We start from the raw sequence: 16,430 nt of genomic DNA on the forward strand, positions 1-16,430 counted from the left end.
AGTTTTATCTTTTTGTTATATTGCTATTTTCTTTATTAATATTAATCGTATGTCAAAACCTAATCCCTTTTTTCAAAGGCACACGTTTCCCACTGCAAAGTATCTCTTTATGTCTTTTAAAAAACAAAAGATCTGGTAATTCATTTTCTGTGGCTACAAATTATATTTTTATGATTTTACTCCTCCACTTATATTTATTACACACATAAGTTCAGTCTTTAAAAAAAATACACCCACTAGAAAATTAACAAAAAGATCGTTAACCTCCATAACGACAAAATTAAATAAGTCCATTTGAGAGGGCCGCCAAAAATTGTCTGACAAATTTAATATTTACGACCACACTACATCAACACAAATTTATAGCAACAACAAACAAACAAAAAACACTCAGAAACTTGACGAAGTGCACTTTATCAACACTTAACCGTGGGTGCCATAACTAGTATGACCAACATTTAATAAAAACAAAATAAAAAGTAGTTCATGTTATTTGAAGTTTATAAATATTTTTTTTTTTTTAATTTATTCATAAATGTAAATTTGATTTTAATTCTCAAGAAGTATTACATGTATTTCTTTGTTATGAGTGTATCTTTTCAAAATACATTTGAATCTAAAATGTGGTAACTTCACTTTGTTAGCATAGCAATTGACATTTCCGCCCAATAAGTAAGTAAAAAGAAATAGGAAGTGAAAGTTTTAAAGGTAATGTATCTAAAGGGTGTTTTTTAGAAGTTTGGTTTTCAATCTGGCAACAGTTTCTTTGGTGTTGGTCTTTTTAACAAATTTTTCCTTATTTTGTTTTGGAATTTCGTAATGAATAGACTCACAACGTTTGAAAATCGTGCAAATTTATAACCAACAAATTTGTAACTTAAATTTAGAAACAATATTTTATATATGATAATATGAGTTTGGGTACAATACATTTTTTTGTTTGCTAGATTATTAATCGAAAACCTATTCCTACCAATTTAAGTAGCGTGTTTTGAAATTCTAGTTTTGCATATATAAATCTATGGAACATCAATTTTTCGTGCAGTGAAAGAGGCCAAGTTAAAAAAGACAGACTTTCAAAAATTAAAAAAAAATCGATTTGCTTAACTGTTGGAATTTGGCTTTAATAAACTTTACAAAAGTAAAAATAAGCCAATTCTTAAAATTTGACCCTATTTGTGTTATTTTATGTAGATTTAATTTTATGAAAAAAATTAGTGTTTAATTTTTATACCAATTTAACTTAATGCTGAAAACAATATTTTGTTTAAGATGAAATCAGTTCTAAGCCATGTCTTAAATTTTGCCAAGATATTCGAATCGAAAATCAAATTTTACCAGCTTTTAGTTTTAAATTTTTTGCAAGAAAACCGTTGCCATAATTTTAACAAAATTTTGCCAGATGTAAAAAATGTATTATTCTTTGTATTGTATTGTAATCGTTACGATTTGTGGAATTGAAAGTTTTGACGTTTCCCGACGTTTGAAGGTCCTAGAGTCTAAATAAAAGATAAGTAACGAAAAATAACGTTTTTGACATCTGTTCAAATTTTGAGAAAAAAACGAATTGATGAATTTATAAAAAATGATTAAAATTTACTTTCGACTCAAATATCTTATCAAAAATTAAAAATATAGACTTCCAACTTATTTCATCTCACAGAAAATATTGTTTTCGACATTCAGTAATATTTATATAAATCCAAAATTCAATTTTTTAAAAAAAAATTTAACTAAAATTTAAAATTTAAACAAAATAGTACGCAAATTTTGCTAAAATTGTTAAAAATTAGATTAGGACTAAAAATCTCGTTAACAAAAATAGATTTTGAAATTAAAATCGAGAATATTATTGGTAATTTAAGATTTTTCAGAATGATTCAACTGACAACTTGTTTAACAAAACACTAAAACCTTCACACCTTTTAAGCAAAACAAATCGACAGACGGGATGAAAGTTATCAGTGTGGGTCGCATCCTAGTCTCTTTTTTGATTTTTCATTCAAATCAAGAGTTACCCACATTTTCCCTTTTGTTCATTTGCTCTAATAAAAAAACAACATTTTTTTGAAAGTCCTTATTGCATCATTCGATGTTATTATTTGTAAAACAATCTGAAATCGATATCTCTACCGGTTCTTGAAATATAGTTGACGAAAAAAGGTATCCCTAAAGTACGGGTGCACTAACGTACACAAACACACACACACGTCTCATTAGAACAAAATATTTTGCTCTAAGGGAACGTCGAGAAATGTGAAAAGTTGTAATTATAATTATCAATCGATTGCACTTATGTCTCTTCTTTCCAAAATCATCGAAACGCTAATTAAGTATTAGCTCAAGAAATGTCTTATCTTAATGACCGACAGTACAGCTTCCGTAGCAATAGATCCACTGTTGATCTTAGTCTCACAGAACAGTGGAATAAATCTTTACATTTTTTGGAGAAAGTAAGATGATTGCGCTTGATATTTCAAAAGTATTTGTTAGAGTATTACATCAGGCTCTCCTATAAAAAATGCGTGACTTCGGTTTTGACGAATCCTGCCTCCTTTTAATAAGAAATAACCTTTCGGACCGTTCAATACAAGTTGTATTGAATGAATTAAAATAAGAAATAAAAAATAAATACTGGTGTGCCCAGGTCTCATTTTTATTAATAATCTACTGTCTGAAACGCATAATCCACGTGAAAAATCAATGCTGCTTACTGTCATATCGTTAAAACATAATTTACCAACTTTCCCACTATCAATGAGTATCACTTGCATCAAAAAGTATGAAAACCTTGAATTTAACGGTATTTGTAGCAATATGTTTGGGTTTCCTAGGTTAGGTTATACGTTAGGTTATAGTGGCTATCCAAGATGGAAACGGACACACTTAGGCCAGTTTAATGGCCCATTGTGATACCACATGAATCTTGAGGCTTCCTCATAAGCTCAATGGAACCAGCTTCAGACCCTTACGAAACGTGAGAGGCTGATTATACTGATATGATTTAGATCGTTTAGATCGTTAAAGAAGAATTCTCCTAGGTAATTCTTGCGTTTTCGAGCTAGAGCAGGGCATGTGCAGAGAAGATGAAGAACCGTTTCCTCCTCCTACTCGTCCATACAGCTTCTGCAAAAGTCATTTGAGAATACGCCTAGTCTCGTGGCGTGTTTTCCTATTAGACAGTGTCCGGTTATGACACCTATTATCGAGCTTATATGCGATCTGCTTAGAGAGAGCAAGCGCCTTGAACGTTTTAAATCCAGTGTTGGCCAGAAGTTTTTTGTGACTTGACACGTGGTGATGTTGCTCCACCATTAGCAGCAGTTTACAAGTAGCGATTGGTATGCCAGTACTTGCCAAACGTGGTAGCATGGGCTGTACTGTACCGTTCCTGGCGAGTTCATCTGCCTTACAGTTACCTGGAATGTCTCCATGGCCCGGCACCCAGCAAAGGTGAATATTTAACTGTTGTGCCATCTTTATTAGAGATGATCGGCCTGGCTATCAGAGAAAATACGGATATCAGATGTTTATATCGCGTTTTCTTTGAGCCAGGACAAGACTTCCTTTATCGCCAACATTTTCGCCTGGAACACGCTACAAAGATTTGGAAAGCGGAATGAGAGATTTAATTTTAGTCGTTCAGAGTACTCACCTCCATCAACCCCTTCTTTTGTTTTTGACCCATCTGTGTAAAAATGGATTAACTCATCCTCCAAGAATGTCCTATCCGCCCAAAAAGATCTGGTAGGTATAGAAATCTGTAAGTTTCTGTCGAATTGTAGTTGGGGGATGGTGTAGTCTGTGTGCTTAGAATTACGGAGTGGCCAATGTTGTTGTTAGGCCACTGCGACGAAGCTTTGAGGCGAATAGCAGAGCTTGCAGCTATTTGTTTGCTAAATATGTCAAGAGGTGTAAGGTAGAGCAAGGTGTCCAGTGCGCAGACGGGGTCGTGCGAAGCGATCCGCTTATACATAGGCAGGCTGAACGTTGGACTTTATTGGGCTAATCCCTGTTTCCTAAGGCAATACAAAAAGCTTTTCTTCCACTTCTTGCTTTATACGACCTATAAAACTTTAATTTCTGGGCTGATTCTCCTATAACTTATTAAACTCTCTTTGACAATATCGAATCATTTAAATCGCTTGAATACCGTAGTAAAGTTTCTTGTCTTTGAACGGTAGGATAGTATTTGCATCTCGTACATGCTGTGAGGTAGTTATAGAGACTCGTTTCTTTGCAGTACTACGCGAATGTGGATTGACCACACTTTTTTTTTCTCAGTCATTGCAATATACAGGAATTTAAAATTAATGTTCCTTTTGTTCACACTGTTTCTTGGCATAAAACGGGTATCAAAAAAACTGTACAATTAATGTGTTTCAAAAATAAAATAGCCTGGTCATTCTGAAACACCAACTGAAGGCAATCTTAAAAGAACACTCAAACTGTTCATTCAGTTGAGTACTGTTGTACTATTACGATGACTTCTCAGCTTATTTATTTTAATTATTAAAGTCTAACAGCTTAATACAAAAAATTTCATATTCTCTGATGCTGCGTCTATACCAACTTCTCACTCTCAAATACTCGTACAGCTTATGTTCAACTTAATGGGGAAAAGTGATAGTAAGTGATTACACGAATGAAAAAGCACGACATACAATACTCGAACATACCGCGACGCGACACTCATGTCAGTGGAATGACTCGCTTATATCCAATACCCCACTTCCCACTGACATTTGATGATAAGTAGCACGTAGTAGTTCTTCCAACTTCATACCTTCCCTGCCTACACCTACTTTTAGTTCTAATAAATTGGCACATGGTGAATTTCTTTAGCGTAGGTATAGGTACTGGTACTCACTTTCAAGTATCTAGATACTTATTCATAAACATAATGAAATAATTTTATTTGTTATTAGCAATTTTCTTCTAGACACGATGTTTTTTTTTCCAACTAGCTAAACCCTGCCACTGCCACAACAGTTCACGCCAGACCTATTACACGTGCGGACGGTGGTGTCGTTCTCTGAGGCACTCTTATCGTGCCATTTTTATCGTGTAGTCGTATTATAATATCGTAACTCGTAACCGTTTAACGAGAATTTAATGAAGTTCTTCAAATGTTCTAATTTTTCGTTTCTATTTTAGATTTTGTTAAGTGTTTTAGTTTTGTATTAAAGTGAATTATATTAAAAAGTTGCACATGCAAAATCAGAAAGGTTAGCTTGAGTAACTTTGTCATTTAACCGTCATTATTTCCATATAACTTTTTGTTTTAGTGTTTTCGTAGTCCTTTGTTGATCCTTTTTAAGAACGAATATTCCTTTTTCCTCAAAGCTTTTAGTAAAATTTCGCCTACATCACTTGAAGTGCTTATTTTGTATCCGATGCAGATGACGACGTCATAGAAAATTCATTATTACTCGTATATTTTCCTGGTATTTGTTTTCCACTGTGTGCAAGTGGTCTTTGGATTAAGTTGAACAACAACAACAACAACCATTTCCAAACGGAAACCAACAAAATAAAATGTTGACAACTTACGAAAGGTGAACAAAAAATAATAAATAAAATACAAAAAGAAATTAATTTAAATTAAAAGAAAACATAAATGTTTAAGGTATGAATGCATGCAACTTTTTTGTGGTCTTTGGTTCACGCCTAACATTTGCGACCTGTCACATAACAAAAATGTAATAAGTTGTAACAAATTTACAAAACATGAATGATTATATTCATGTTTTGTAAATTCAAATTGAATAATAAATTAGCTTTGAATTCATTCATAATTTTGTTTTTTATTTATAATAACACAGTCTGGTATAAAAGAAAGTTTTGTGTAGGTTTTGTAATTTCAAATTGAGTACAATAGGTTGAGAGTTTAAAAAACTCGTAACGTGTAAAGAAAATAATCGTACTAAAAGAACAAATTAACTAAATAAATAAAACAACTTGAAATTTTTTAGAAAATAGTCAAATTTTAATCAATTTTTATAGGGAGAGGTGCCAATTTGAGCACAATTCACAAAGAAATTAGAAGTTTTCAAAAATATGATTAAAGCTTTTTTAAAGCGTTAAAATTTTTTCTTAATCAATTAAAATATCTTTTTTACCTATAGGAGTCAAAATTTGTTCCTTAAAAAAAACGCTAGGTTGTTTTAAACGTAATGTTTGAAAATATATAACATATAAAAAGTTGTCAAAGATGCTGCTCATACTGATAGCTTTGTTATTGCTCCCTTTTAATATTTGGAAATGATATATCAAAAACTGAAGTTTCCAAATTAATCATATAAAACGAAGCATAATATCTTCTTACATCTTGTGAAGTTTTGAAAAATAAAAATAATGTTTTCTTTTTTAATTAAAAACTTAAACAAAAAACAGTATTAAAAGTTGTATAAAATTGATTATCGTCTCGAATATCTAAGCAAGAATTAGAGTTATTTACTTCTTCTTTTTTCGATAATCACCGAAAAAATGTTTGATATTGAATTAAGAAACAATTTCATCTTACAAAACTTAGTTTTGATTTCTTATATAAACAAATACACATACTTACTTACTTAAGGTAGCGCTACAGCCTGTGTGAACTAGGGCCTCACAAATCAAACTAGCTCGGCCCCTAGCTAGATGTCTCCAGCTTCGCGCTCTAAGTTGGGTGAGGTTACCTTCCACTTATGCGCGCCACCTGATTCGCGGTCTTCTTTACTGCGCTGTCCTGTAGGTGTGACTTTCCGGGCCGGAGCATTGGTTTCCATGCCCTCTTCGTGACCCAGCCATCTTAGTCGTTAAACTTTTACCCTTCTAGCTAAGTCTACGTCGCTGTACACCCCGTACAGCTCATCGTTCTATCTTCTCCTCCGTATAGAAGAACTTTTCTCTCGAACCGACCCAAGGTGCTTTTATCCGCTTTTGTCATAGTCCATGCTTCTGCACCGTATAGCAGGACGGGGATGATAAGGGTCTTATACAGCAACACTTTGGTCCATCGAGAGAGGACTTTACCACTCTATCACAGAAACAGCGGTTAGCAAGAGTTATTCTGCGTTTAATCTCAGCGCTTGTGTTGTTTTCTGTGTTTACAGCGCACAGTGTGTTGACCAGTGGACAAAAATAAAAAAATAAAAAATCCAATTTTGTTCTATTAGGCTTTGATTCGGGTCTAGCACACGTTGAATAACTATTATTTATAGTTTTTTTGTTGTTTGCTTTTTTTATATGATAGATTAGCGGACTTGTTTAAGACATAATAAGGTAATTATAGTCAGCCTTGTTGTGAAACGCGATTTTGTGCAAAGTGATTTAGCTGGTGAAAGCAAAGTAATAGAAGCAAAATGTTTTTGGATAGTGGTTATTAATAATGGGTTCATTTAGAGCTGGTATGACTTATTATATTTGGCTTTTGAAATAATTTGTAAGTTAGGCGAATTATTGAAAAAAAAGTAATTTTTAAGGCATTTTTTCATTTTGGTTAAGGTTTTAAAAAGACTGTAGCAAGCTGTAGCAAAATGTTTAATATTATTGCATTGCCCTATTATTCTTCTATGTAAAAATGCAAAGCTTTTTTGCTAATCTTTGCTAACCTTTAAAATATTCAACTTTTTATAGGACCAGATCAAATCTTTAAAAATCAGTAAATTCATGAAAAATTGATTTCTTTTGATAAAAAATCACGAATTAAAAATATTTTAACATTTATTTTAAACGAAGTGAAGATAAACAAATTTTCTTAAAACATAAAAATGTATTTAAAGTCCAAAACTAAGTTTTTTACTCAAACCTTAAACGACGATGCACAGTGCGTTGACCAGTAGACAAAAACGAAAAAATCAAGTCCGTTATATGAAGAAAAAATGCTGCCTATCTTGAAAGGCTTATATTAGTAATATATTATGACCTATTTTTGCATTGTTTACATTCCAGTTTTTGATGTTTTAGCGGTTTTTTTTCCAGATGTTAAGGTCATTTGAGTTTCAGGTCTCGTTCTAATCAGATTAAACTGATGAATCATTCAGCGTGTGAATAAAAGTTAAATTATTAAATATATTTTTTTTTGTGAATTATAAAAATGGATACTTCTAGATCTGGTGCGTATGTTTTTTATTTATTTTTAAGTGAAAAAAGTGTTTAACAAATTAAAATCAAATGTTTACCTTTTGATACGTAAAAACTCTCTTTTGGTGTTGTTTAAATTAGACTGTAGGAAGCTGTAGCATTTTTTTTTTTTAATTTTAAATTTTTTTATTTTTCTATTTTCCAAAAGTGTTGAGTTTTTTTACTAATACTTGCAATTTTACAGAATTAAATCCTAATTTGTGTTTCCCAAGCTCATTCTATGCAAAAACAACAAATTTCCTAGCATTCTGATTTTTGTCCACCACCCCCATACAATCGACGCACTGTGCAGCGGAGCCTAGGTAGACGAAGTCCTTGACTACCTCAAAGTTACGTCTGTCGATTGTGACGTTTTGACCAAAACGTCGGTGTTGTATGTCCTTTCTAGACGACAGCATGTACTTTGTTTTGCCCTCATTAACCGTTAAAACCATTTTTGCCGCCTCTGCCTCAATACTCACAAAAGCCCCATTGACATCACGCTGAGTTCTTCCGATTATGTCAATGTCATCAGCATATGCCAGTAATTGGACAGACTTTTGAAAGATAGTGCCTCTAGTGTTGACGTGTGAGCTCTGCACTATTCTTTCAAGCACGATGTTAAAAAAATCACATGACAGCGCATCACCTTGTCTAAAACCTTTTTTGACATCGATCTGCCGTAATGTGAATATTTGATCGACTGTGGAATTTCCTGGTCTAAAACCACACTGATAAGGACCCTTTCAGGTTGTTGACGATGGGCTTTAGACGTTCATATAGACATATTACGGCAGAGAAGATTTTATAAGCGATGTTATGTAGACTGATTCCTCTATAGTTGGTGCAGTTTAGAGGGTCTTAACTTAGGCGGATTTATTAGACTTCAGCTTAGATATGGCAATTTTTACTTCTTCTAAGTCGGAAGAACGGGACTGTTGGCTTTCGTCGTCTATGTTGAATGTATCTTCCTGCCTGACAGCGGAATTCAGTTCGTCGTCGCCGTTACACAGTCTGCAGAAGTGCTCCTTTCTATCCTCAGCATCGACTGTGGTTCCACTATGATATTTCCACTTTCGTCTTTGCAGCCTTCGGTTCTAGGTTTATGTACCTGTGAAATCACCTGTTCATAAAACTTTCGAACTTCATTCCTGCTTTTAAACCTCTCAAGATCTTCGACCACACGCTTCTCATGCATAGAGCTCATGAGCAGCTCTAGTCCTTTAATGCAGCGCAGCTTTGCGTGGCTATTGTTTGGCTGCATTTGCCTGCCGACGTCCCTCATCAAACCAGGGGTTCCTTGTTAGTGGCTGTTTGAAACCCAGCACATCAGAGGCGGCTTCACATTGGATGAATTGAATTAATTTTTAGTCAATACCTTCTGTTGTTCACCTGATATCGAGAACAGAAAATCATTTTTACCAAATGTTCGTAATTTTTTTTAGATTTTATTTTTTTATGAAAAACGGACTTTTGGATTTTTATCAAAAATTCACTAAATGTCGAAAACAATATTTTCTGTGAGATAAAATAATTTTGAAACCAATATTTTAAATTTTTGAAGAGAAATTTAAGTCGAAAATCAATTGTACCAAATTTTGTTCATTATATTTAAGGTTTCTATTTTTTTGTAAAATAACTGTCAATAAGAATTTTCTCAAAATGGTACTGAACTTGAAAACAATAGTTTTTTAAAAAACAAAATTAGTTTAAAGCCAATGTCTGAATGTTTTTAAGAGTTATTACAGTCGAAAATCAATTTTTACTAACGTTTATTAATTTTGCTTCAGGTTTTTATTTTTTGAAACAAAACTATCGATTTTTTTAAAATTTTACCGAATGTTAAAAACATTATTTATTATAAGATAAAATAAGTTTTGAGCCATAATCTTTAATTTTTGAAAAGAAATTTGAGTCCAACTTTGAGTAATGTTTTTCTTAGGTTTTTATTTATTATAAAAAAACTGTCATTGCGATTTTTCTCAAAATTCTAACAGATATTAAAAAAGTTATTTTTCGTTTCTTAAAATTGTTTTGGAGATAAGAAAATTTTGTATTCATACAATTTTAGAGGTGACAATTTTTTGTTCAGTTTTTTTTGTATTTATAAAAAAACCGTTAATTGGTTTTGTTTTCCAAAAATATAGTAGTTTGTTATCCCGTTACAATATATTATACAAAATTTAATTCAAGTCTCTAGCGTTTTTGGTTCGTGATGGTAAAAAAACCACCTACGAAATTTTTTTGAGAGGACTTTCTGGACCTTTCTGCATTATTATCCGTATAACAAAATTTATTTGAATTCCGGACGTACAGAACGTACGTACAGACGCACGCACAGACATATCCCTAAAAATCTTTTATTTTGACTCTAGACACCTTGAAACGTCGAGAAATGTCAAAATTTTCAATTTGACAAAACGGACCCATTACAAAAACTTCCTATGGGAAGTTAAAAATACTAAATAGAATTGGTAAAAAATTATATTCGATTTTTGATATCTCTTTACAAATGAAGGCGTTGACTTTAAAATGATTAAATTCTGTGCTTAATTGTGTTGCTAGCGTAAGATATTGTTTTTAGAAAAATTCAACCTGTATTTTTTTATAAAACAAATACAATTTTTCAAGAAATACTACCAAAATTGGTAAAAAGTTGTTTTCGGGTAAATATCTCGTTTACAAAAATAGATTTTTAAATCAAACCATCACATGCAAAATACTCGTATACAGCCACATGCTTAATCAGAACATGTACAATCTACAGTTTAGAAATTTTAATGTTGAAAACCTTTTTAAAAAACCAATAGATACGCGTTCTTTGTGATGAAACAAACATTTTTGATTTCTATTGTTTTCTCTGGAATAATAAATTTCGATCCATAAATAGCAAATGAAATGATTTACGAAAAAGAATTTTGTATTCAAGTTCATTATATCTGAAAATTGCATCGAATTTTATGAAACAATGGACCAATGAACCAATATCTGAAAATAACTGAACTTTGGAAATATTTCATTGATACGATTCTAGGATTTTGTGTAGCAAAATTGATTCAGTTTTTAATCGATGTAATGTTATTTTATTATAAGGTTTAAAACAATGAACAACCTAAAAGTGGAAATGACTAAAAAATATTTATTTTGAACAAAACAATCCATAAACATTATAATAAGATTTTCAAAAGTTCAATAAAACTGTTATTCCAGGAGAAATCAACAAATTCAAATTGCAATATAAAACCTTTCGAAATCATAGAATTCTAAGAGAAGCAGGTCATGTAATTTCATGATTACAATTATTTACTAAACATAATTATTTCCGCACAAACCCACTCTTAATTGGCTACTGGGCCTATTGGTGATTTATCGATTGACGATAACTTTGTAAATTCTTTTTATAGATATTTTTCCTCCCTATGAATGAACATATATACATAATAGAACGAAGCATAATGAGTGAAAAGCTTAAAGAATGCATATAAAATAAAACATCAATGAATGTCAAGGTTTTTATTGTTTGGTATGTTGTTATGCATACATCTATATTAAACCATATATATATTTGTTTATATATATGAAAGTACTAAAAACAAAATGTTTTTAAGCTCGTATATATACATATGTTACCTTAGATAGATGTGTACGAAGGATAATGACAAAGATTTTAATATGAAATGAAAGATCACAACAAATATTATTAAAATTTTGTTCAATATTAATTTTCAATCATTAGATCTTATCTTATTTAATCTTCCTCAAAACTTCGTTTTTAAAATTTGTAAGATTAATAGAAAATGTAAGTAACACATTAAAAGAACAAACAAAATCCTATTCAAAATAATACTTAAGTAGTTTTATTAACTTTGACATAAGAAAATTTAAACTTCCATGATAATTAATTGCAGATGTTGAAATAAAAAGTTTACTGAATGACAATTTAATGAGTTAAAAATATGTCAGTAGAATTTTTTTCTAAAAAAGTAACTTAAAACTAACAACAACATTTTGCATACCACGAAATAGTTTGATTTCAAAATTAATTATTGTTAAAGAAATTTTTAGTCGAAAGCCAATTTTAGTAGCATTTCTTGAAAGTTTTTATTTTGTATACAAACAAATATACATTGGATTTTTCTTAAATAAATTAAGTACATGATGAAATTTAAGTCGAAAATAAAAATTAAGTACATAATGAAATCTTTTTCAAGGCAACACCCTCATTTACCCACGAGATTTCGGGAATCGAATATCAATATGTATCAATTTTGTATACCATTTCATGTAGATTTTAATTTTTATAAATAAAACTGACAGTCGAATTTATATAAACATTTTACGGAATGTCAAAAACTATATTTTATGTAAGGTAAAATAAGTTTGCAGCCAAATCTTAAATTTTTGAAAAGATATTTGAGTCGTAAATCAATTTTTACCAACTTTTAGTTACGATTGTTGATTTGATTAGGTATAATAATTAATGACCACCATTACTAACTTTGGGTACTAACCATCCCCAAGGATGTATATAATTATCGTTAGATCAAATAAGTACCTACGGAAATTTCTGATTTAACAATTTTTTGCCAAATATTGTGTTTATTACTAGTTATTATTAGTTTTATTATTCCTTTTGCTTCATATTCCTTCTCAAGCTTCTGTCACGTTCAAAGCTTACAAATTCACGAGTGCAGTTAACGCCACCAGAGGGTTCACTGGCAATAGTATGAATACGAATTTGCACGAAATGATTCGAATTTTAAGAGCACACAATAATTAATTAAAGATATGTCATTTAAACGCCCAGAGTTTGTCCAATAAATTAGGAGAATTTAGGTACTTGTTTCTCCAGGACCAGACGGAATCATTCCGGTCGAACTACAAAAATGCTCAGACATGATTATACCACCATTGGAAATCATTCTGACAAACTAAGATATATTCCCAAAGCCTGGAGAATGGCAAAAGTAGTCTTCATTCCCAAAACAGGGAAACCCTCACACGTTAACCCTAAAGATATACGACCAATCAGCCTATCATCCTTCCTTCTTAAAACCTTGGAAAGATTGATTGAAATTTATATCAGACATAGTTTAAAACCATGTCTCATTTCCACAGCTCAACATGCTTACTCTAAGGGAAAATCAGTAGAATCAGCACTTCACTCGCTGGTACGTACTATTGAACATTCCTTCGAATACAAAGAATATAACCTGGTAGCGTTCCTAGATATTGAAGGAGCTTTCAACAACGTCAGTTACCAGGCGATCACAACAGCAATGGATAAGCTGAAATTAGAGAAGTCACTCATAGATCTTATAAGTCTCATGCTCTCATGAATCGTGGCACTTCCCAAGGTGGAGTCCTTTCGCCTCTTTTATGGAACATGGTAGTAAACGACCTACTTATAGCATTGGAAGCAGAGGGTTTTAAGGTGATTGCCTATGCTGACGACGTTGCGATATCCGTATCGGGGAAGCACCCCCAAGTTCTCTCGGAACTCCTACAAAATGCCCTAAACAGGCTAACTAAATGGGCTAAGCAATGTTGATTGGACATCAACCCACACAAAACAGAATTAATACTCTTTTCGAGAAGATACAAAATTCCTCAGATTAGCCCACCCAAGATTAGAGGAATACCATTAAGCTTTTCCGATTAAGCTAAATATTTGGGCCTCATTTTAGACAAAAAACTAAATTGGAAGGCAAATATTGATGAAAGAGTCAAAAAGGCTACTGTAGCGCTTTTTACTTGTGCTTTACTTTTACTTGTAAAAAGGCCATAGGATCAAAATCGGACTTCTCCCCAAAAAAAACCCACTGGCAATACACTTCGGTAATCAGGCCGATACTCATTTATGGAGCCGTCGTATGGTGGACCGCACTGGATAAGATGGTAAATCTAAATAAACTCATTAAAGTCCAGCGGTCAGCAGGTATGTGCATCACAGGAGCACTTCGCACAACACCAACCGCAGCACTGGAAGTGCTTTTAAACCTAACACCACTTGACATCTTCTCTAAAAAGGTGGCTGCCAACTCATGTGTAAGGCTTAGAGCCACCTCTCAATGGACCAGTAACAATACTGGACATACAACCATTCTAGACAATTTCAGATCTATCCCAGATCGCTTAGACTATACCACCCCAAAAATGGTATTTGGTAAAAGATTCCATGTGTCCATCCCTTCAAGATCCTCCTGGGAAGAAGAGGGACCCCTGGAAAACGATGCGGTACACTTCTACACTGACGGTTCAAAGACCGATCACGGAGTTGGAAGTGGTATCTTTTCAGAACAACTGAATCTCAGTCTATCCTATAGACTTCCCAATCAATGTAGTGTATTCCAGGCAGAAGTAATGGCGATTAAAGAAGCACTATCCTGGCTCAAAGAAAACGTTATATCTTGTAAGGATATACGAATCTTCTCGGACAGCCAAGCCGCTCTTAAATCTCTCGCGTCTGTCTCCACAAACTCTCAAACAGTCCACGATTGTCGATCATCTTTGAATGAGATGACGGAACAGTTTAACATTCACCTCATTTGGGTGCCGGGCCACAGAGAAACCACAAATGCTATATGGTCACAAAGTACCACCTGCGAAGCAACCAAGCAAATATGGCCAAGTATGACTTAAAACGGTCAAAAAGCTTGATATCACTGAGCATACAAAGTATAAGCTCTACAATTGGAGTAATAACGGGACACTGCATGATAGAAAGACATACTCTGAGGCTAGGGGTCTACACAAATGACTTCTGTAGAAGCTGCATGGACGAGGAGGAAGAGGAAACAGTCCAACACCTTCTATGTACATGTCCAGAACTCTCCATTAGAAGGAATTACTTTCTCGGTAATCCCTTCTTCGATAACACCAGTGAACTGGCAACGATTGACACAAAACGTCTCTCTAACTTTAAGTACAAAATGGTTTGTTTAAATTCATTACTCTCCCATGAGTAACCTCATTAGTGGTATCAAAATGGACCCTTGAGGTCTACGTGTGTCAATGACATCTGGACAGCCACTCCAACCTATCCTAACCTAGGTACTTGTTTGTGGAATCTAAAATAGATATCGTATCTATGTCTGAAACTTGGTATCAACCAGGCATTTGTGATGATTTTTATAGTTTAAAGTGTTTCCGATCCGATAGAAAGTTCAGTTATGGGGGAGGTGCCGCTTTGTTTTTGCGTGACGGGATAAGTTTTAAATGAATATGTAAATCTGATGACGACTGTCCTTTTTAATTTGTCTTTGCAACTCTTACAATGTTTTAGTTGGATCAGTTTACAAACCATATAACCATACAACCATAATACCATTAGTTACGACGTTAGAGAAAATGTCTTCTTGCTTTTCTTATAACATACAGTGTGGTGATTTCAACTGTAATCTGTTGAATAAGCGTTTAGCTCTAATTTCCTTAATGTATTTAAGGTTCTGAATTTGAGTCCCGTTAACTGCTACACTCCTACCCACTTCACCAAAGAGTCGAGTTCGCTGCTATATCTGTATCTTGCCAGCGATGTTGGTAAGGTAATGCTTTACAGCCAGCTTTTAGCACCTGGTTTTTCCAAGCACGATTTACTTTTTGTATGTTTGGATTTGGTTTTTCACGTTGATCAACAATTTTTTCAATACCGAGACTTCAAAAACTTAAACACATCTAACTTATTGCTTAATTTTACTGCGTAGAATAAAACTCACTGTACCTGAGCTGAATAGCCAAATCTCTGCTCTGATTTCACGATGAGATGCCGCCTACAGTTAATGGAGAAGTTACAAACTGGAGCACTTCCACGAATTGTATTGCAAGTTGGCGTAATGGTCAGGACGGCAAAACGACTTTATTATGAAAATAAACTTGGTTCTTTAACCTCTGACAAAACAATTATGGAAATACCTGCCTGAAATCGGTATTGGCAAACAATCTTAAAAGCCTGTTGGTGCGTCGATTGTGATGAAAGCAACAAAAAGTTTACGTCCATGCCCTTAAACGTTGCTTTACCTGTTCATTCCCTTACTGATGATGAACTTACTGCTATCAACAGCTCTCTGAGTTTTATAAGAATACAGGAGGAAGACATTGTAGAGTCAATAATATCGATTAAATCTAATGCTACTGGCCTGGACCAAATGTACCCTAAGTTCTTGAGACTACTGCTTTCATATATAATGCACTATGAAACCTACATATTTAAAACCATATTGACTACTTCTGAGTTTCCTTTAGAATGGAAGAAGGCTAAGATTATTCCCATACCCAAAAAGCAAACAGGTACTGCAACAGAATTTCCGCCGATTTCGGCCAATCCA

General features: G+C 33.1%; 1 protein-coding gene across 6 annotated transcripts in view; it reads left to right on the forward strand.

Moving 5' to 3' along the window:
• Positions 1–16,430, forward strand: part of LOC129944323 (cytosolic purine 5'-nucleotidase) — a 146,596-nt gene that overhangs the window by 63,040 nt on the left and 67,126 nt on the right. The window contains exons 1-2 of one of the 6 annotated variants that reach the window (XM_056053678.1): positions 5,008–5,228; positions 5,403–5,558. The exons of 4 other annotated variants lie outside the window; for them this stretch is intronic. In XM_056053678.1, coding sequence (XP_055909653.1) covers positions 5,539–5,558 — 20 coding nt within the window. In that variant the 5' untranslated portion in view covers positions 5,008–5,228; positions 5,403–5,538. Of the gene's footprint in view, positions 1–5,007; positions 5,229–5,365; positions 5,559–16,430 lie in introns of those variants that run through there. One more of the 6 variants, XM_056053677.1, reaches the window with a different exon arrangement.

The sequence above is a fragment of the Eupeodes corollae genome, chromosome 2 (genome assembly GCF_945859685.1).
Source record: "Eupeodes corollae chromosome 2, idEupCoro1.1, whole genome shotgun sequence".
NCBI lineage: Eukaryota > Metazoa > Arthropoda > Insecta > Diptera > Syrphidae > Eupeodes > Eupeodes corollae.